The sequence below is a fragment of the Alligator mississippiensis genome, chromosome 2, assembly GCF_030867095.1.
Source record: "Alligator mississippiensis isolate rAllMis1 chromosome 2, rAllMis1, whole genome shotgun sequence".
NCBI classification, from domain to species: domain Eukaryota; kingdom Metazoa; phylum Chordata; order Crocodylia; family Alligatoridae; genus Alligator; species Alligator mississippiensis.
Genome location: NC_081825.1, coordinates 266,035,679 through 266,058,723, shown reverse-complemented (window position 1 = coordinate 266,058,723; position 23,045 = coordinate 266,035,679). Strand labels below are relative to the sequence as shown.

The window sequence follows — 23,045 nt, the reverse complement described above, 5'->3', positions numbered from 1 at the left end:
CTCAGGGCTTGAGCCCAGGAGCAGTCCCAACTGACTGACCATCAGCTGACAGGCCACCTGATGTCAGATTGGGAGGTCCCCGGAGCTGGAGCCCTGGGGCTGTCCCTGCCAACCGACAATCAGATGACTGGGACCTCTCTAGGACTGAACCCTTGATCATTGTCTGGCAGGGATCAGCCAGGGCTCAAACTCTGAGGCAGTCCCTGCTAGGTGATGGCAGATTAGGATGGCCATGGAGTTCAAATCCCCGTGGCTGTCCCAATCAGCTGATTGTCAGCTGGCAAGGACCACACCGGGCTCGAATACCTGGGGTACAAGCCCTGGGTCTGTTCCACTCTGCAATCAGCTGGCAGGGACAGCCCCAGGATTCTAACCTCAGGGCTGTCCTCATCAGCTGATGGCAGACTGGAACAGCCCTGGGGCATCCCTGCCAATTGACTGCAGATTGGGACTGTGCTGGGGCTTAAGCCCGGAGGACAGTCCTGATCCTGCTAACAATCCACTGATTGCCAGCTGGCTCTGGGGACCACACAGGGATTCCAACTGGCCCTGTGGGCTCCCAGAGCCAGCCAGTGTTGGGGGAGCCCAGGATCACAATCTAAGTCTCACCCTGCACTGGCAATATATTGCAATTTGGATCTGATCCCCAATCCAACAATTGCTCCTCCTGTCATGCACATGTGACCTGCCAGAAGGCATAATTGTTGGAACTGAGGATCAGATACCATTATGCCTTCAAGTGAACATCTGTCAGGGGCCTTAGACAAATAACTTTCTCTGCTTGTCTCCATCTCACCTCTGCAAGGCTCTAACTACATAGTAAATGTATGAATAAAACTGCAACATAAGAATTAGGCAGACAAAGTTCTTTGGGTCAATCTGATATCTTTTATTAGACCAACTCAAATAGTTGGAAAAATTCTTCTTTGCAAGATTTTGGGTATAAATACCCTACATCAGGCTGAGGAAGCACCTTCAGGTTGTTTATGCTCTTCCTGGATGGATTGAATAGTAAAGAAGCTGTAGGCTAGTATGCATGCAAAAAAGCCAGTCAGTGACAATGTAAATTGTGAGGTCAATGGATGAAAGACAGTGAAAGACAGGTTGGCGGGGAGGGGGGGAATTAACGTAGCTGGTAAATAGTGGAGAGGTACATGGGAAGTCAGATGTTAGGCAGGTTATGATGTGTCATAAATCCATGTAGGAGAAACCAAACAACATAAATCTATGTAGGAGAAATCAAAAAACAACTGCATACCAGAACAAATGCACACCAAAAATCTATCAAAGACAAAAATACTCAATTGCCCCAGGTGCACACTTCTCACAAGACAACCACTCTCTCCAATCTCTCAGTTCTAATCCTCAAAGGGAATTCACAAAACATTTTTCGTAGATGAGCCTATGAACTTCACTTCATAAATCTACTGGATACAAAAAAACCATGGACTAAATATAGACATTGGATTTATGGCACATTATAACCTGCCTGCCATCTAATAACCCCAGGTAAGCTGTCTGCATTTTACCAGCTACATTCTGTCAACAGTTCAACACTCCCCCTTTTCCCCCCTCACCTACCTGTCTCACACCTATTGTCTCCCATTCCCTCTAATCCTCACTGCCACACACCTGCATTTTTACAGACCTGCATTTTGCATTTTGGTTTCTGTTCCACCCAGGAGAGTACACAAAACACCAGCAGACTCCCTCTATGCCTGAAGAACAGATTGTGTGCCCAAAAACTTGCAAAGAACAATTTTTCCAACTATTTCATTGGTCTAATAAAAGATATCACATTTAACCAAAGAACCTTGTTTGCCTATGCCCTTAGACCAACACAACTACAACCAACAACCCTAGATTATTATGGGACATTTAATCTGGGGTGGGGAAAGTAATAGCCATAATATCCACAATACACAGATATTTCTCTGGAGAAGCTAATTGGGTTATATAACTAGCACATTTGGTTGAATGTTGGCTAGTAAGTCTTTAAGCAATGAGTGCCAGATCCTGGGCTGAGGATTATTTAGGGAGTTCGGAGGCCAAGTATGTGTGTATAACTATACTTTTTTGTGATTTCTTAGTTGGTCTAATAAAAGGTATTGTCTCTGAATCAAGCGTTCTAGAGGTTTGTTCCAAGTTATACAAATGACTTACAATACATCTTAGTATCCTCCTGATGCTTGTGCAGGCTAGTTTCCAGTGTGCTCAGCTGGAACAACCTGAAAGGATCTTTAAAGCCCCTGGCAGATATTACATTTGAAGTGCGATTATTTTAATTTAGCAATACATTGTAACATGCCACAACTTCAAGCAATTTAAGCCAGATAACAAGCAACAAAAATGGTGAGCAAGACACAAAGATGTTACTTGTTAAACGTAGAATATCTTTGCAGGTCATTTGTATCGTGCTTTAATTTGAACACGTGGAATGTTACACGTAGACTGATACAAAAATCTAGAACTGTTGCTTCAGAAATGATACCTTTTATTAGACCAACTGAGAAATTGTAAAAAAAATATATCTTTTTGTGCAAAAAAGATTTTTTTTGCATTTTTTTTCCCTGCAATTTCTCAGTTGGTCTAATAAAAGTATCATTTCTGAACCAAGAGTTCTAGATTTTTTCATTTCTTTTGTCTCAGACCAACACGGCTACCAAATACATTCCTGAAACATAGAATGATAGTGTTTGGCTACATCCTCCAGCATCCCAGGGTGGACTGTTCTCTTCCCCCCACTCCTTCCTGCAAGAGGACTACCTCTTCCCTGTGCTAGACACAGCAAATGCTATGTTGGGTAGAGAGGAAAAAGCACATACACAAAAGCACCTCATAAGGTGCTTGGGAGAGTTTGATCTCTGTTGCTCCTGCTCTCCCTGACCCTTAGCACTGGAAGAGCTCTGTGCAAGGGTCAGAAGAGCAGGTCCTTCACCCAGGGGGAGCTCAACTAGTGAGGTCAGAGCTCACTTTTCATTAGCTGCGTAGCCCTTGCCAGCAGCTCTTTAGTTCCCCTTGCTGGTGAATGTTGGCAGAACAAGTACCCATGGTGCTTTTTCCTCTCAGGATAGCTTGTCCTGTGAATTTAAAGCAAGTCACACATAGCAACAGTTTCTATACCAAGCAGTATGGCCTGTAGTCTGATGGCAATAATATCTATCTGGAGCTAAATTATAACATGCCATTTGTGCAAGCAATTTATGGTGGGATAAAATGTCAAACCAACTACAAAGATGTTTCCCAACTTTGTGCCTGGTTTGTATCCTGCTTTAAACTGAATACATGGCATATGTCCCTCCCCAACTGTATTACATTAAGGTCTCTTAGGGGCCTAATTTACACAGATTGCAAATAGGTCCAGGAAGCTGGAAAACAGCTCAAAGTCAGCTTAGTAATAGGCAGAAGTGTTGTTATGATGGGTGGAACTACCTTTTAATAGCAAAAGATAAACAATGCCATAAACTCATGCGTTTACTATTATTACAGTATATACTTGAATCTAAGATTAAATTATTTTCCCCATTCAACATGGAAAAAACAACAAGCTGGGGATTGGGGTTGGAGTTAGAGCCTCAGCCCCTGCCCTCTCCCCCTCCCCCTGCCCACCATCTGTACACTACTTTCTACTCCTCCTGGTCTTTGCTCCAGGCACTACTTAACTTCCCTTTCCAGCTCTAGCTCCCCACCAGCTAGGGGCAGGAAGCACAGAGTATGTGTTGCCTGACCCCAGCCTGGCCATACAGCAGCAGTGGCAGCTCTCATCCTGGCTCCAGACCATGGCATGTGCAGGCAGTAGGGTGGAGGGAGGGGCAGACAGCAAGAGAGGAGGTCCAGCTACTTGACTCCTCTGCTGCTTTCCCCCTTTGCTGCTGCTTGCCCTGCTGCAGTGGTTGTGGGGATGAATTTAAGAAACTCTTCAAAAATGAAATCTAGACATGGAAAATTATAGCAAATTTATAAATTTTACATGTCTAGAGTCTAATTATTGGGGGGTCGTCTTAAATTCAGAGTCATCTTGGATTCAGGCAAAGATGACAATTGGTAATGGTTGATATGTTTAACCACCAGCAGTGCAGGTTAAAAGTCATAGAAAGCCTTGACTGCAACTCTTTCACTATAAATTGCAGTCTAATGTGGGCACAGATTTGTGTTTTATGGACTCTTTAATGTGCAAAGAAAGAGTATAGTCCTCACCCTTAATTACTAATACAGCAGTCTTATATAATTACAGCTTTTGCAGCTTGATAGGTTGAGGGACTGTTATACATGAGGAGAGTTTTGGGGTGAGGTAAAGAAATTATGACTCTTTTGACCATTTTAGTAAAGTGTAAATAATATAAAACTTACATTCTGGAGATATTGGGGAGATCGGAAAATGCTTCACTTGGAATTGTTCTTAGATGAGTCTCCATAAGTCTCCTACAGAAAAAGTTTGTCAGTTAATATTCTTCAATAAGAATTGCACTTTAACATAAATTCAACCTGAGTGGAGTAGAGATGTGAAGAAAAGCTGTTATCTGAATGTAGTTACTTGGAGAAATGACAACAATTTTTAAAAGACCATTCAAATGCAGATGAAAGGTGTGGAATTCAGTTTGGTTAAACACTTTTACACCAGGTTGTATGCTTTTTCTTTGCTCAGTGTTTGAAAAAAAAATAACCAAGAGCTGGAAGTTAAGACAAGCAGTATAAAAACCATGTTATTGTGTAGGGGTAAATTACAAGTCTCTTTTGTTAAACAAGGTTTCTTGGCAGGATTAAACCTACATGAGGAGAGTGTACTGAATATCTGGCAGACCATAAAAAACCATCAAGATGTTTTATTCTTGCATTTTACAGTAAAGTGTTCTCAGAAAAATTGAATCAAATTAGAATTAAGAACAAAAAACTACAAAGAAAGAGCCTTCTCTTCCTTCTTGGCTTTCTGCTTACAGGATTTCAGTTTTCCACAGTATGAAAACTAAACTTTTATTTGCCTATTGTACTATATGCAACATGGAGTAGACTCCATAAGTTTCTCCAAAAACCTGTGTGTGTGTGTGTGTGTGTGTGTGTGTGTGTGTGTGTGTGTGTGTGTGTGTGTGTGTGTGTAGAGACAGAGAGAATAAGCAATTTAAATCATTAATAGAGCCTATAGCTAGCAGCATAGGGAAACATATTTGACTTCTTCCAGCACTGGAACACAAGGTCACAAAGCCAGCACCAATGCAAGAGTTTTTCTGAAGTAAGACATTCTATTAAATTTACAGTTGCAAAATACTAGTGTAAATGGGGCATTTCCAAATGCACTGGGGAATACTTGCGTAGTAGGCAACCAGAAAACAACTTCAAATATAATTTAGAACATAGCTCACACAACTTTCCCCACATATCCTATTTATCTTTTTTAAAACAACTTACCTGCAAAGAGCTGGGCAAATAAAACTGAATGTTAATTGCTTAGTGCTTTCTGTTCTGTGTAACTGAAATCCCCTACAAAGATTTGATTTATACAAACTAATAAGACAGTTTTTAAAAGTATCCTGAAAAGTTCCTCATGGTCATGCATCTGCTTCCATGAAGGAATGCACAGCATAGTAAAAACTGGCACTCTTCTATCAGAGCCCTCCCCACACCTGCTACAGAGTAAAGCAAGGTTGTTTTCTTAGACAAATTTTGTTCACTCTGTTCTATGCAGCATGTTTGAGGAAAGTGATTAGGGACGTTCCACTGATGATCAAGTTAATATTGATGAGGAAGTTGTATCCCTCAGCCTAAGAGCAAATGTAGCCTTTGACAATCTGAAAAAGTGAGACTAGAAATAATGAGGAATAAGGTCTCCAACAAAGACTAAGGTTAATAAAGGTTAAGGTTGATAAAGCTGTAGTGGTCACTATGTGGTTCTTTATGAGGGTGAAACTTAGACATTCTATAGGTGATGCTTCACATAGCTGGACAAAATCCACCTATGCTTCTGCTTTTGCTGAATTAGGTGGTTACACTGAGTTTCTGAAACCAGTTATTACAGTACTAAAGCGCTAATAATGAAGATACAGGTCTATTGAGCTGGATATTATGCATAAATAAGTGATGAATACATGCCTAAGGACATGCTGTAAGGAAAGCTTGAAAGCAGTCAACGAAAGTGAGACTGGTCAAAAAAGGTGTCTTGAAGACCTACTGAAGCATCATCTTATTTGGAATAGACATGGCATGCAAGGATCAAGGCCTCTTGAGCAATGATGCTTAATTTATGCAAGAGGTATGCACTGGACTTACACAGCAGCATCAGAAATCACAGGTGACATCAGTCACAGGATCACACAAGGCAATGCAAGGACTGTGGTCAGATTTTTATTTATTTTTTACTAATTGCCTTGTCAGATGTATGAATTCTGTGAGTCTTGGTCTTGTTAAGATTTCTCAGTGAATAGCTCTGTAGAGTGAGGTGGCTAAATTGTTTGGCCTTAGATTCTGGGATGAAACTTTGGGACTTTTGAACAGCATCTCAGGCCCTTTCAGAAGAGATCTCAGCAAAACTCAAATGTCCAAAAACTAGGAAATGTCAAGGTACATGCCCCAACAACTTTATTCTGCTCCTCTGGAGATGACAGCAGACCAGGTAGTGGGCAGTAGGCAACAGTAGGTCACGCCAGACTGATGGGGGTCCAGGAATCTGACAGTATCCAGATACACCTGGAGCTGTCAAGTGACCAGCTATTTGACTTTCCTGAAAAAGGGATGTTTGGAGGCATGGCAGTAGCTGGTTCACAGTCAAGAGATTTCATAGACATTCAGGCTGGAAGGGACCCCAGAGGATCATCAAGTCCAGCCCCCTGCGCAGGGGCAGGAAGTCAGCTGGAGTCATAGGATCCCAGCAAGATAAGCATCCAAATGTCTATTGAAGGTGTTCAAAGTGGGTGCTTAAACCACCTCCAGTGGAAGTCTGTTCCAAACCTTGGGGGCTCGGACAGTAAAGAAGTTCTTCCTTATGTCCAGCCTGAAACGGTCGCAGAGGAGTTTGTGACCATTTGATCTTGTCATCCCTTGGGGTGCTCTGGTGAACACCCCTAATAAAAACTTATAGGTGGCCACCAGATTGCCCCTGAGCCTGCACTTTTTCAGGCTGAAGAGTCCCATGGCTCTCAGCCTCTCATCATAAGGTCTCTTTTCCTGACCTCTGATCACACACATGGCTCTCCTCTGCACCCTCTCAAGCTTCTCCACATCCTTTTTGAATTGTGGAGCCCAAAACTGGATGCAGTAATCCAGCTGTGGCCTCACCAAGGCCGAGTATAACGGGAAAATGATGTCCTGGGATTTGCTTGAGAAGCATCTATGGATGCAAGTCAGCGTTTTGCTCGCTTTATCAGCCGCAGCATCACATTGAAGGCTCACATTCATCTTGTGGTCAATCATGACTCCCAAGTCCCTTTCATTCGTGGTGCTAGTCAGCGTAGCACTGCCGAGCCTATAAGCATGCTGCAGGTTTTTCCTCCCAAGGTGGAGAACCTTGCATTTTTCGGTGTTGAACACCATCAGGGTCTCATCCACCCATTTTCTGAGCCTGTCAAGATCTGCCTGGATCACCCTCCTATCCTCAGGTTTGGATGCTTTACCCCAAAGTTTGGTGTCATCAGCAAACTTGGCCAGCCCGCTTCTGACACCAATTTCCACATCATTGATGAAGATGTTAAACATTATAGGCCCTAGGAAAGAGCCTTGAGGGACCCCACTGGTGACTGCGCACCAAGACGATTGGCTTCCGTCAACCACCACCCTCTGGGTCCTACTGCGGAGCCAATTCCCCAGCCAGCGAATCATGGTGAGGTCAAGGCCACAGTTAGCCAGTTTTGCGAAGAGGTGATCATGGGATACCAGATCGAGGGCTTTTCTGAAGTCAAGATATACAACATCAATCTCTTTCCCCTTGTCCAGGTGATAGGTCACCTGGTCATAAAAGAAAATGAGATTGGTCAAGCAAGACCTACCCGCAACAAACCCATGCTGGGTATCCCCCAGGATATTGCTGTCAGCTAGTCTGTTAAGGATGGCCTCTTTGATAATCTTTTCGAAGACCTTCCCCAAGATAGAGGCCAGGCTGATGGGCCTGTAGTTTGCTGGATCTACTTTCCTCCCTTTCTTGAAGATAGGCACGATATTGGCCTTCTTCCAATCTTCGGGCACTTCACCAGAACACCAGGAGTTCTCAAAGATCCGTGCCAGGGGCTGAGCTATGATGCTTGCCAGCTCCTTGAGTACCCTTGGGTGTAAACTGTCAGGACCAGCTGACTCGAAGGTATCCAGCCTGTCAAGGTGTTCCTTCACAAGGTCAGCTTCGATGGAGGGCAAGGAATCTCCCCACCTGGGCTTCCCTGTCCCGCAGTGGGCAGGGGCGTCCCATTGGACTGGTGAAAAACTGATGCAAAGTACCCATTAAGCCAGTTGCAGGGGTTTAGGTTGTAGCCATGTTGGTCTAAGGATATAGGCAGACAAGGTTCCTTGGGTGAATTTGATATCTTTTATTAGACCAACCCAAATGGTTGGAGAATAGTTATTAAGCAAGCTTTCGGGTTCAAAAACCCTTCATCAGGCTAAGGACGCTGCAGCAGTTGCTGCGTGCTCTTCCTGGATGGAATGAAAAGTAAACAAGCCAGGGGCTGGGCTGGGGAGTCAGTTGCCAGGCAGATTGTAATATATCAAAAATCCAATGTCTGTGTTTAGTCCCTGATCTCTAGTATCCAGCAGGTTGATGAAATGGAGCTCTCATGGGCATCAGTTGTCAATTGTCCCATCTGGTTTAGCAGGGGTCCAATGTTGCCCTTGCTTTTCCTCTGGCTCCCCACATATCTAAAAAAGGACTTTTTATTGTCCTTCATATTTGTAGCTAGCTGGAGTTCCAACGCAGCCTTGGCTTTCCTGGTTTGCTCTCTGCAGGTCTGGACCAGAGCAGAGTATTCCTCCTTGGTGGTGGTTCCAGTCCTCCATCCTTTGTAGGTCTTCCTTTTAAGACACAGGAGTTCCGTCAGTTCCCTGGAGAGCCAAGGGTGCTGCTGTGACCTTTTGCTGTCTTTCCTCTGAGACGGGATGGACTTTGCTTGCGCATCCAGGATTACTTCCTTGAGGAGTAACCACTCATCCTGAACTCCCCTCCCCTTTGGGTTGTGGCCCTTTAGGACCTCACTGACAAGCCTCCTTAGCTTGTCAAAGTCAGCTTTCCTGAAGTCAAGGACTTCTGTATTACTGACTGACTTGCCAGCTTCACGGCAGATGGAGATGATGATCAGCTCGTGGTCACTGTCACCCAGCTTCCCTTCGATCGTTAGGTCACTGATTAGGTCATCCCCAGTTGCCAGTATGAGGTCGAGCAGCGTCTTACCTCTCGTCGGCCCGTAGACTTTCTGTGTCAGATAGAGGTCATCCACACATGAGAGAAAGTTTTGCAACCGCTCGGATTTGGCTGAGCGCTCCTCCCATGAGATGTCTTGGTAGTTAAAGTCTCCCATGACAATCATACACCAGGAGTGTGCAGCCTCAACTAATTCCCTGGCAAACTCCTGGTCAAGGTCTTGACCCTGGGTAGGGGGTCTGTAGTAGACTCCCACCATAGTTATCCCCTATGCCATGTTCCCCATGGATTTTAACCCAGAGGGTCTCAAGTTGCCCACTGTGGGTGCCAATGTCGGCTTGCAGGGATGCGTAGCTTTCCTTGACATAGAGATCTACACCTCTGCCCCTTTTGTCCACTCGATCCCTCCTGTACAGGGTATAGCCATCTATACCCATGGTCCAGTCATGGGTGGAGTCCCACCAGGTGTCTGTAATCCCTATGACATCATAGTTATTTATGTTTAGCAGGAGAACAAGTTCCTCCTGTTTATTCCAAGCTTCTGGCATTTGTGTATAGGCATGCAAGTGTCCCCTTGGGGGCCCTTGCCTTTCCTACAGATTGTTCCAAGGCTGGGGCAGGGGTGGGCTCCCTCAAGTGTCTTGGTCTGCTGGCTTTGCAAGGGTTTCTCAGCAGGCCAGCAGTGGCGGTAGTCCCCCACATCCCCTGGCGGGCTTAGTTTAAAGCCTGGTGGAGCAGGTCAGCCAGTGTGGCTGAGAAGAGCCTCCTCCCCAGCTGAGAGAGGTGGAGGCCATCGCTTCCCAGCAGCTCGCTGCCTCTCTCACCAAAGAGCGGACTGTGGTCATGGAAGCCAAAGCCTTCCTGATGACACCAGCGCCGCAGTCTTTGGTTGACTACCTGGATCCTCCTCTCCCTCCTCAGCCCATAGCCTGAGACAGGGAGGATAAACGAAAACACCACCTGCACCCACAGACCCTTAAGCCCTGCTCACAATTCCTGTAGCACCACATGACCTGGCTGGAAACTCTCCAAGCCATGTCATTGGTGCCCATGTGGATGAGGAGCATGGGATAGTGCTCAGTGGGCTGGAGGAGCTCAGGGATCTTCTCCGCAATGTCTCGGATGCGGGCTCCTGGGAAGCAGAAAACTTCATAGAATCACAGAATCGTAGAAGTAGGGACGGAAGGGACCTTGTAGCTCTTCAGTTCCAACCCCCTGCCTGGGCAGGAAGAAAACTGGGCTCAAATGACCCCAGCCATGTAGGAATCAAGTCACTTCTTAAAGACCCCCAGGGTAGGAGCTAGCACCACTTCCCTTGGAAGTCAGTTCCAGATCCTAGCCGCTCTAACTGTAAAGTAGTTCCTACAGATGTCTAATCTAAATCTACTCTCCAACAACTTGTGGCCGTTATTCCTTGTTATCCCAGGAGCGCTAGGGGAAACAAGGTCTCCCCCAAACCCTTCTGGTCCCTCCTAGTGAGTTTGTAGATGGTCACCAGGTCCACCCTCAGCTTTCTCTTGTGAAGGCTGAACAGGTTCAGGTCCCATAGCCTCTCATTGTAGGGTCTGCCCTGCTGTCCCCGAATCATGCGGGTGTCCCTCCTCTGGACCCTCTCAATGTTGTCCACATCCCTCTTGAAGTGGGGTGCCCAGAACTGGACACAGTACTCCAGCTGCGACCTGACCAGTGTCATGTAGAGGGGGAGGATCACTTTCTAGGACCTACCTGAGATGCACCTGTGGATGCATGATAAGGTCCAGTTAGCCCTGCCGACCGTGACCTTGCATTGTCGGCCCATGTTCATCTTGGACTCAATTATGACTCCAAGATCCCTTTCTGCCTCCGTGCTCTCAAGAAGGGAGTTTCCTATCTTATAAGTGTGCTGCCGGTTACTACTGCTCAAGTGCAGCACCCGGCACTTTATTGAAACGCATCCTATTTTTGGTAGCCCACTCTTGCAACCTATCCAGGTCTTTCTGCAGTCTTTCCCTCCCTGCTCACGTGCCCACCTCACCCCATATTTTGGTATCATCAGCAAATTTGAACAGGTTGCTTTTCACACCGTTGTCCAAATCGCTGATAAAGAAATTCAACAGCGCGGGCCCAAGGACCGAGCCCTGGGGGACTCTGCTGCCCGCTTCCCCCTAGGTCAAATATGACCTGTCCACTACCACCCTCTGAATACAACCCTTCAGGCAATTCGCAATCCATCTGACCGTGCAGGCATCGATGCCACAGTCGCCTAGTTTTTTAATGAGGATGGGGTGGTCGACAGTGTCAAAGGCCTTGCTGAAGTCCAGAAAGACTACATCCACGGTGACACCTGCATCCAATGCTTTTGTGACCTGATCGTAAAAGGCAATCAGGTTGGTCTGACATGACCTGCCCCTAATGAAACCGTGCTGGTTGCCCTTGAGCATCATTCCTGATGCTGGCCCATCACAGATGTGCTTCTTGATGATCTTCTCAAAGAGTTTCCCCAGGATTGAGGTAAGACTGACGGCCCTATAGTTGCCCGGGTCCTCCTTCCTCCCTTTCTTAAAGATGGGGACCACATTGGCTATCTTCCAATCATCTGGCACCTGGCCCGAGCACCACGAGTGCTCGTAAAGCTGTGCCAAGGGCCCTGCAATAACCTCTGCTAGCTCCCTCAACACCCTGGGGTGGAGAGCACCTGGACCTGCTGATCTGAACATGTCCAGCCCCTCCAGAAGCACTCTAACCTGGTCCTCCTCAACCTTAGGTCTGGAGGCATTCCCCTCGAGTCCATCTTGAATCACAGTGGAGGAGTCCCAAACCCTGCACAATAATAGGAGGTGAAGAATTTGTTAAAGAGGTCTGCCTTCTCCTCTGGCGCAACCACCAGAGTGCCCAGCGTATCTTGCAGGGGCCCCACATTTCCCGGCGCCTTCTTCATCCGCCCTATATATTTGAAAAAGGACTGCTTATTATCTTTGATCTTGGACACTAGTCCTAGCTCTATGTCCGCCTTAGCTTTCCTAACAGCCCCCCTACAGGCCCGAGCAGTGGAGGTATACTCCTCTTTGGAGATCGCCCCCCCCTTCCCCCAGGTGTACGCTGCCTTTTTGGCAACCAGGCATTCCCAGATGTCCTTGGTGAGCCAGGGAGGCTTTTGGGCACTCTTGCCCTGCTTGCTTCTTGTTGGGATCGTCACCCCTTGGGCCCTGAGTTTCGTCTCCTTAAGGAACGACCACTCATCTTGGGCACAGAGTTCCCCTGCCCTGGAGTACCCCAGCGCCTCTCCCACCAATCTCCTCAACTCGTTGAAGTTGGCCCTCTTGAAGTCTAGGGCTACCACCTTGCTGCAGGCCCTTGTCACCCTGCGCTGGATGATGAACTTCCCAGGCTAAGGGGTTGGGGTGACAGGTTACCCCCCTCAGTCCCCCTCAGGATAGAGTCTCCCATGACAAATACTTTGCGTTTTGTCTTGGGGAGAGCGGGGGAGGTAGCTACAGTTGAGCCTGTGTTGCTTGTGGGAGCTGGCAACTCAGCAGGCTCTGCTGGGGCTGCAAGAGGTTCATACCAGTTGCAAAGCTCCAGCGGGGCAGAGGCCTTGGTGCAGCGGGCCTTGGGGCCCTTGACCTCCTTGGTCCAACCCCTGGGCTGGACAGAATAGGAAGTCCCTGGGTCCTCCCTTGTCCTGGAGGGAGACCGTGGGAGACCGTGGTCTACCCTCCATCTCCCAGGGGAGAAGGGCCTGGCAGTAGGAGTCGAACTCCTGCTCACAGTCCCTGATGGCATGCAGTCTCTGGACTGTGGCCTGGAGCTCCTCCAGCTCGTGCGCCAGAGACCCCAGTAGGGAGACCTCACAAGGGAGGTGGCCATGCTCCTGGGCCCCAGAGCCTGAAAAAGCGACAGGCAGCCCGTGCAGCTGAGAGCCAGGGGAGCCCGGAACCATGGGCTCCATCTGGGTGGAGGTCTCTGAGGTGCCAGGGGGGGCCGCAGGCCCTGAGGAGACCCTTGGGGTGTGGTGCGTGCCCATCCGTGTCATGCCGCTGGTAGGCCGGCTGCAGCTGGGACTGTCTACTTTGAGGGGCTCACAGGCAGGGCCTTGGGCCCTCCCGCTCGCCCTCCTGTGCAAACTCCCACGCTAACTTGTGCGCCGGGCCTAGGAGCACACCTGTTTGTATGGCCTGTTCGCGAGGCTCTGGTCACACGGGTCCCTGCAGGGCTGGGCAAAATAGGAGCTGGGGGGGGGGTGTGACCCTCCTCAGCCCACTTAGCCCACTCCTAGCTGGACAGGTCCCTCCCTCCATGGCCCCCTGCTTACCTGGGGCAGGCCAGGGCTCGTTGGGGGTCCTGGGGTCTCGCTGGGGGTCCCTGGGCTCACGGGGGCACAGCAGGCTTACACCCATGCATCTCTCACTGGAGCTTGGACAGGAATGAGGCTTGTGCCATTGCTGGGCCCTTTTTAAACTGCGGGCATGCGCAGAAGGGCCGGCCAGTGCCTTACTGCTTTTAGAAGGCTAGGGGGCTAAGGGGGGTTTCTCCCCCTCACCGACAGAAGGAAAGGTGGGTACTCCCCCCTAACCTGGCTCGCGCACCAGCAGCTCAGTCGCGTGGCTCCCTGGGGGGCTGGGCCAAGTAGGAGCCGGGGGGGCATGACCCTCCTCAGCCCACTTAGCCCGCTCCCAGCTGGCTAGGTCCCTCTGTCCACAGGACCCTGCTTACCTGAGGCAGGCCAGGGCTCGTCAGGGGTCCTGGGGTCTCGCTGGGGGTCCCTGGGCTCACGGGGGCGCAGCAGGCTTACACCCACACATCTCGCACAGGAGCCAGATTTTTTTTTGAGTAGGTTCTGGACAATCACAGAGTTAAGAATGTCCCACACTCTGTCCTCCTAAAGGGAGGTATTGACAACTCCCACAAATAAGGGCCCCAATCTCCTCCAACTGATTTTTCAAGCCAGAACAAGCAAAAGTACAGTTAACTACTGGTCAACTGCGCCCCTCTGAACACAGCTGTACATCAGTGGGTGACAACAGCTGAAATGGGTTCATATAAACCAGAAAACTCTTGAGCTTTCTCAGCTCTGTATTTAGGTTCTGTAGCTAAATTGGTGGTCCCCAAGCAGGATAGGAGTTTGCAAAGTAGGTGGGAAAATTCATCACAGTGGGCTGTAAATAACTCAGCTTCCAGATGGAAACCTGAATTTGCTAGGCCATTCACCACCTGCAACAGTGCCACTGGAGGGTACTTTGCAGATACAATGGCAGTGAAAAAGGAAAGCTTTTTTGTCACTGCCACAGCATAGTCCCTTAAGAAGTATTTATGCAACAATCATTTGGCTTCGGCATAGGTTGAAACCCACCTTCACTGTAACGGCCTATTCTCCACTTCAATTGTGTCAGATCCCCTTTGTCCAAGGGGACCTGTGCTACTGTTGTGATGGGAATGAATGTCTGCCTATAAACAAGGTCAACATGCTATTCTACGGTTTGTCTAGGCCACTGACAGAGTAGTTGTCAAAGTCAGTGGGAATATCCCCTGAGAGTTCTGGAATCTCACAGTCTCCAAGAGTCTCTAGAGGCAGACCAACCTAACACAACCAACCTATAGGGAACCTTACATTAGCCTGTGGCATGGGGTGCTGGGCTTGATGATCTCACGAGGTCCCTTCCTGCCCCAAATGTCTATAAATCTATGAATCTTTGCTGAATTTCACTTTGTTGGCTGTAGGCCAGTTCTCAAGATACCTCTGAACTGTAATCCTGTGCTCCAAAAATGTTTGTAACCTTTCCACATGTGTAGTCTGCAGATGTTATCAGTATATTTTCTATTCCTATATCCAAGTCATTAATATAAAAATATTGAATAGCACTGGTCCCAGAACCCCCACTGAACCCCAGCTGAGATGTTCTGGCAGCATACACTGTTTATTTAGTTTAGGAAAAAAGACTGTGGGGGCACATAACCATCTTCCAGACAGTTTTAAAAATAATTTATTTTCCGTGTCCCCTGTGGATAAGACAAGTCAGTTTTATTTGCAGCAAAGAGTTAAAGACAGAAAAGCCAACATCTAGAAAAATGTGTCCAGAACATTATTCTGCACTACTGAGACTCAGGTTTAGGTAGGGCCAAAGCAGTAGTCCAATGATTGTTGAACTCAGAGGAGCAAAACTGGAGTGAAAGCAGCTTGAACAAAAGGATCCCAAGTGAAAACAGGGCTTTTGAACACTAGTTTTAACTATACAATAATAATTACTTTAAATGTATTGTTCCCAAGAATACACTTATAAATTGGTTCATTAGAATATTTTCAAATAGCAAAAACAAAAGAAGAGTTGACTCAGGCAGAGCAAATGCTCACTGCAAAGTAAATGCCCAACCCTAGTTTTTAGTTTGGGACATGAGTGCGATTTGTAATTTTCTTGTCACTGGCAGTCCCTCAATAGGAGGATGAATTTTTCCAAATAGGGAAGTTCTTGTGAGTGAGGAGATGACTGAGAAGACTGATCCAAGATCCCACCTCTGGCCAGAAGAAGGCAGAAGGGCAGGTGGTAGGACCTCACTACCACTTGTCCATAGCAGGACAAGGAGAGGACCTCCAGCCACTCCTCGTGTCTGCATCTGCATGCGGAGAGGGCTTGCAGCTGAAGCCCCCAACCACCAAAGTACCATGTCCAGGATCAGATCTAAAGGTTCCATAGGCTGGATCTGGCCCACAGGCCATAGGTTGCCAACCCCTGGTCTAAGAGAAACAAACTCTTTCTAACCCTCAGGGTGTCTGTGCTTATCCCTACAGTCCTGTACATTTAAAAACTCCTTTGTACCTTCATGTTTCAAATAGCTACCCAGCTCTTAATCGCTGTATCCAAAGTTCTCATACAACTGTCCCCAGCACAGAACATCTCCACAGGTACAGCATCATTTCCAAAAAATAAGGAAAACAGAGCTGGGAAAGTATGTGGTTCCTTTCTTCTTCAGAAAGAGAACAAAAGACCCCAGCCTTTTACATACAAATACTCTTGTGTTTAGTAGGTTCACTTAATTGATGCTCTTGTAAATTAGAGCAAGAATAACACTCAGGGAACGTTCAGTCCCAATAGATAAGGGTGCTCTTCTCATGGCATGAGTAATATAATTTGTCTCAAGAGACTGATTACATTTTCTCTTCTTTGAAAAACTTCCAAATAACTGAAAAACCGTGTGTGTATGGGGGGTGGGGTAGGGGGGGTGGAAAAACACATTTCAAACATACTACAGAAAGGTTTAATGTCAATTTCTTTATAACATGCACTAAAAAGAGCCCTGCAGATTAAACTCACTATGAAAACAAAACTAATAGCAAATTAAGTTTTAAAACTGCAAACTAGCTTTCACCTTGTGTTTGTAGCTTAAAAGAATAAGCTTGCACCCTTTCATCTTCCTTATGATGTGTGAAAGAAGTTTTGAAAGGGGGTTGGGATTTGGGATTTTCCCTTTGTTTTGGTATTTGTATTAGAAATTCAGATCTATTTGCACTAGGTCTATTCCACACTGTATTCTACAAACCACTGAAGACACAGTAGGGTGACATCACACAACTAAGGATGTGACACCTGACAATAAAGAACGCTGCACAGCATCTGTCTAAAACTGTGCTTTTTGGCTACAAACAGAGGTTCCACTTGTACCAGGAGAAACCAGTTTATCCCAAAACAGAATGCAGTTGTTCATGTCTCTTGTCCCAGGATAAATCCTAAATGATTCATGGGATAAGAAGTACTAACAGAACATTGCAAACTGCATCTAAACATTTATCCCAGGACTGCATAATTAAATCAATGGCAGAGAAACAGCAGTGTATTCAGCCACTCACAAAAGCCTTGATTAGAAAGGTGATGCATACATGCAAATCCCAGGACATTTCTGTTCCAGGATCAACACAGGTACAACTTGTCCAGAGACAACAGCCACATCTGGTCTTATCCTCTCTCTAACACATACCAAACAGCTGCAAGTAAGCAGCTCTTTGTTAAAGATTCAATACTGCATCCATTCAACTAGGGTTTGAATAAGCTCCCATACTAATTGATCGGTCATCACAGGAAACCTTAGGCAAAACTTTATTTTCCTAAAGTAAAACACAAATATGTTTTCTTCATTGGGGACAGAAGCTCATTTTTAATGAATCATAAAATAAGGAAAGGGAGGGGAAAGCATGATTCAGTCACTTCTCTGCAGGTCAATTATAAACATTTACTCTTATGAGGTAGGAACTCCTTGTAGCTGATCAAAAAAAAAAGAAAAAAGATACAAGTAGATAGTGAATGGGCATTAAAGTATTCAGGCTTTAACTTGAAATTTCCTAACATTGAGAGCATAATGCCTCAGCCACAGCACTTTCATGTCATTTTACCAAGACTTTGCGAATGCAAATCCAGGGTGAAGTTTGACTGAGAATTGCAGTTAAGAGGATGTGAAGAAGCTCTTACCGCTTTTTTCCAAAGCAAATAAAACTGTTTTCTTTCCCATACATTTATTATTCTCTAGTAATTGGGATAGTATAATTGTATTTCCTTTCTGAAGCAGATGAAAGGTATTTTAGATTATAATTAAACCTCAAAATTTAAGAGCACTATTGTGTGCGGGCCGGGAGCGGTCTGAGGCCCTCGGGGGCGCGCGCCGGGCTGTGGCCAGCAGCCCTGGCACGCAGGTCAGGGAATGCAGGCCGGCAGACTAGAATTAGGCACGGACGCGTAGCAGTTGATTAAAGATTATTTTACTTACACCGTAGATGGTCGCGGTGCAGGCAGGAAAACTTGCTTGAGTTGCAGTTACAGATAGGAAAGAAGAGCAGACAAGAGTTCTAATCTCGCGAACTCTAGCCCAATCTGGCTGAAGGCTCTAAAACTGCGAGCCCGTCGTGTCAACCGAAGAAAACAACTTGGAGAAGAGCTCTGGATACACTCACACAAAGTTTGCTAGGCTCCATGGAACTTGCGCGCAGGGAAGGGGTTCGTCGAGAGATCACGCTCGGCGACGGGGAGAGGCCAGAGGTTGATCAGACCCCTATAGCCTTCTTAAGGTACATGCTGGGTCCCTTAGGCTCCGCAGCGCTTAGAGTTCTTCACGAGACGTGAAGTCCTCCTCCTTCAGATGGTTGTGGAGTCCTCCAACTTGGGCGGAAACCGCTCAAGCCTCTTATACGGCTAGCAAGCCAATCGCTAGCCGCCACGTGGGAATAATTTAGAACTGGCCAATAGTGGGACACAAATTTGCATGCGGGTGGCGGGAACTCCTTTGCACCAGGGTTTTCTCTTTGCAACTGAGAAATGCACCTTGCAAAGAAAGCTCCTCGTGGCGGGAAATAATTTAGCAGTGCTGAAGCACACACACACAAAATCACACCCTTGGGTTGTGACACATTGTTATAAGCTATTCATCCTAATTGACCTCAGGCCTGCATTGCAAGAGTTTGTATTTTTCCAGGCCTTGGGTTATTTTAGTTCACACTTGAACTCTCTGCTGCATGCCATATTTTTGCACATACAACATGCCCCCTTCCCCTCTCCCCCCCCCCAAAAAAAAACAAAAAACAAAACACCTTGTTATGCGAAGGCAGAATGTAGAAGAAAAGTTTTTTCCAGAGTCATGACTGACTGCGTGACACAGTAAATATAAGGACCAGGGCACAGGCAGTAAGTGAAAGTCACCTGACACTTTGGTGAAGTCCAGAGATGAGGTTCCCATAAGCCCAAGAGCCAGAGCGAACCAGAAGATGATGCTGAAGCTAGGTTGAGCCAAGTATCAAAGCCAAAGTTGGGGTATGCCAGGATCCAGAGCCAGCTTCAGGGTATGCCAGAAGTCAGAGCCAAAAGTCAGAGACTAAATTACCAGATCCAAAGGCATATTCCAAACAGCTAGAGTCTATAAAACATTGCTGAGCAGGGTCAGGAGTACAGGTTTACCAGAACAGACCATCATAAAGAACTGGTAGATGGCTTGCTGCCACATATGGAACTAAATGGGGAGGCTGCTCTGCCTAGCACCCAACCAGGAGGCCCAAACAGTGATCAGCAAGATCATTCGCTGGGGTAGGGCTGTCAGTCACAGCCTTGGGCAGGTGTGGCCAACTAGGATATTAGCCCAGGCCAGGCTACCTTTTAGGACCCTTGACAGTAAGTTCTCCTGGGAACATAGACTGTCTAGAAACTTCCTGGTGTGGCAGACTGTCTTGTGCAATGCCGCTCTTCCTGGACATTACATTTCCAGGAGGAATTACTCTATGTCACTTAAAGTTAGGACCCAGACCCTGGCAAAAGGAAGTATCAAGACAGTTACTTCTTTATATAAGTTCCTGTAAATAAAATGATTCACCAAGGGCAAGTCATGCCTGACCAACCTAATCACCTTCTATGACAAGATGACCAGGTCTGTGGATGCAGGGAGAGCAATGGATGTTATATACCTTGACTTTAGCAAGTCTTTTAATACCATCTCCCACAACATTTATTCAAGAAAGCTCAGGAAGGACTGGTTAAATGAATGGACTATAAGGTGGATAGAAAACTATCCGGACTGTTGGGCTCAAAGGGCAGTAACCAATTGTAAAATATCTAGCTGGCAGCCAGTTTTAAGTAGAATGTCCCAGTGATCAGTCCTCAAGCCAGTTTTGTTCAATATCTTCATCAACTATCTGGAAGATGGCATAGAGTACACCCTCAGCAAGTTTGCAGATGACACCAAGCCAGGAGGTGTAGTAGATATGCTGGAGTGAGAGCTAGGATTCAGAGAGATCTAGACACATTGGAGGACTGGACCAAAAGAAATCTCATGAGGTTCAACAAAGACAAATGAAAAGTCCTGCATGTAGGATGGAACAATCCCATGCACCGGTGGGGGCTGACTGGCTGGGCAGCAGCTCTGCAGAAAAGGACCTGGGGGTTACAGTGAACAATAAGCTGAATATAAGCCAACAGTCTGCCCTTGCTGCAAAGAAGGCTAATGACATACTGGGCTGCACTGGTAGGAGTCTTGCCAACAGATCAACGGAAGTAGTTATTTCCCTCTATTCAGCACTGGTGAGGCCACATCTGGACTACTATGTTCAGCATTGGGCCCCCCACTACAGAAAGGATGTGGACAAATTGGAGAGAGTTCAATGGAGAGTAACAAAAACAGTTCGGGGGCTAGGACACGTTGCTGAGGAAAGGCTGAGGGAATTGGGCTTATTTAGTCTGCAGAAGAAAAGACCAAGGGAGGATTTAATAGCAGCCTTCAACTTTGTGAAGGAGTGTTCCAAAGAGGATGGAGCTGGGCTGTGCTCAGTGGTGGCAGATGACAGAACAAGGAGTAATTTCCTCAAGTTGCAGCAAGAGAAGTTTAGGTTAGATATTACTCTCTCACTAGAAGGTAGTGAAGCTCTGGAACAGGTTACTCACAGAGGTTGTGGAATCTCCATCTTCGGAGGTTTTTAAGGCCCAGCTTGACAAAGCCCTCGCTGGGATCATCTAGTTGGGGCTGGTCCTGATTTGAGGAGGGGATTGGACTAGAGGGGACCTCTGGAGGTCCCTTCCATCCCTAATTTTCTATGATTCTATGTTTCCACGTCATACACCTCATCAAGATACTACCAAGGGTTCACTTGCTGCTTCTGACACAAGTTACAGTACTCAGTCAATAGCTACAGCTGTGAGACAATAAACACAAGACTCCTCCCCTTTAGTTTGTTAAGCAGATTCAGGTGGCAGCCATCATGCACAGTATCTCCAGGAGTGCTCCTTTTCCAGCAAAGAAAACAGCTCTTCTTCTTAAAACGTGCATCCCAACTTTGTGGGGCTCATTTTTGGATGAAAGTCATATGTTGTATATGAGAAAATGTGGTATCTTTTAGTTTACATATGCCCCAAATGTTGCATCTAAATCCTCACTGAGAAAAGATGGAAATAAAACTTCCTTTTTCCATCTAAGTTTAATGGCTTTTAACATTCCTAAAATTCATTATTCGCTATAAGGGAGCTTATTGGATTTCTTTCAATCCAAGTAACTAGTATAAAAATGTTTACTGTACATTTTTGTCACACTTTACCTGTCAAACACATTTTTATTTTGGTAGGTGAGTCTCTATGGTTTATCCATATCAGATTTTAGAAATTAATTTCATAAAAGAACCATAATAAGATGATTAACAGGGAGCTTTGTTCTTAAACATGCATGTCACAATACTAACTTCATTTATTGCTCAGAAAATAAGCAGATCTATTGAATAGCACTGTGTATGTATGTTTACACTACAGACTTAATGTGTCAGGAAGCCATAAGTTCAAAGACATTATCTCACACTAAAGACTTCCTCCTGAACCAGAAGCAGCACAAATGCATTTGCATAGCACCATACTAATAGTTGTTGGTGTTCTCTTGGCAGTGTTAATTAGGCTGTCTGCAGCACTGTGCAAATATGGCTATGCTGCTTTTAATTGGGGGCAGCATGTGTGCAGGACTGTGGCATGTTTAAGTCCGCTGTTGCCTGGCATCAGAGGCAGGTTAATGTGTACTGGGGCCCTGGGCAAACACAAAATTGGAGGCCTCCTTCCCCCCTGGGAGCTGAGCTATGAGGGGGGGAGGGGGAAGAGGGGCCCCTTCCCTTCCTAGTGCTGGTGGGGGAGGCTGGATGGATCGCACCGGGCTATGGGACACATGCCCACCTCTTTTCCCTGCTCCCCGACCCCGCTACAGCCGAACATACACATACACACGCACACACATGGACACACACAGACACAGACATGCACACTCTACTTTCCCTCTCTGCACATGGATAAAGGCAAATACACAGACCGGCACGCACACAGACACATACACACACAGGTAGGCACACACACATAAACACAGACTCACACAGACAGACACACACACACACTTTCCCATCACAGGACCTCCCCCCACCTCCACTCCTGATCACACGGAGGCAGCCCTCTTACCTCCCGCTATGAACCACCCATGGCTCAGTCTTGCTCTCCACCCAATTCGTTATACTTACCTGCAGGAAACTACTGCCCGGCTGTCCCATGCAGCTCTGCAGATGCAGAGGGCTGGGCTGGGCCAGGCTGGAAACGCTGCACAGTGTCCCTGTGGGCAGTTGGTTGCACTGGGAGGGGTGGCTGTGGGCAGCTAAGATGAATTTTGGGGGCCTATAGCCCCCAAGGCCCTCCCAGTGCCACTGCCCACAAAGGCACAGCACAGCGCAGCACTCCTGGCCTGGCCCCAACCGCTCCTCGTTCCCTGCCAGGTGGGACACGGCTCTCCCAGCTGGGCTCAGGCCGCCTCCCCCCAAGACACAGCACCACCCAGCCTGCCTCCTTCCCGCTCTCCCACTCTCCATGGCTCTCCCAGCCTGACTCCACCCCATTGGTGGAGGGGCCCCACTTTCAGCTCCCAGGGAAGCAAAGGTGAAAGCCACAGTTTTAAACTTGGTGCCAAAAATAGGTGCTGAGGTTAAAACTGTGGCTTTCACTTCCCTGCTGATGAGAATCCTGGAGACAGGGCCCCACATTAGTAGGGGTCCCTGGGCTCGTGCCCAGCTTGCCCGTTCATTAATCTGCCTATGCCTAGCATTGTAAATGTGTGGTGTAAACTTGCCCTATTTGTATTCCCTTGCCACAAAAATGAGGTAACAATGTTATACTGTTGAATCATATTCAGTTTGTTTTCCACTATTCCTTCTTTAAATTTGCTTCTTGGTTACCTCAGTACTCATCAATTCCTCTCCCCT

At 46.9% G+C, this 23,045-nt stretch overlaps 1 protein-coding gene across 1 annotated transcript in view; it reads right to left on the bottom strand.

Annotated features, from left to right (window-relative positions):
* The window catches only part of TSHR (thyroid stimulating hormone receptor), a 208,459-nt gene that overhangs the window by 85,726 nt on the left and 99,688 nt on the right, over positions 1–23,045 (bottom strand). The window contains exon 2 of the mRNA XM_006260866.3: positions 4,351–4,422. Within this exon, the coding sequence (XP_006260928.1) occupies positions 4,351–4,422 (72 nt within the window). The remainder of the gene's footprint in view (positions 1–4,350; positions 4,423–23,045) is intronic.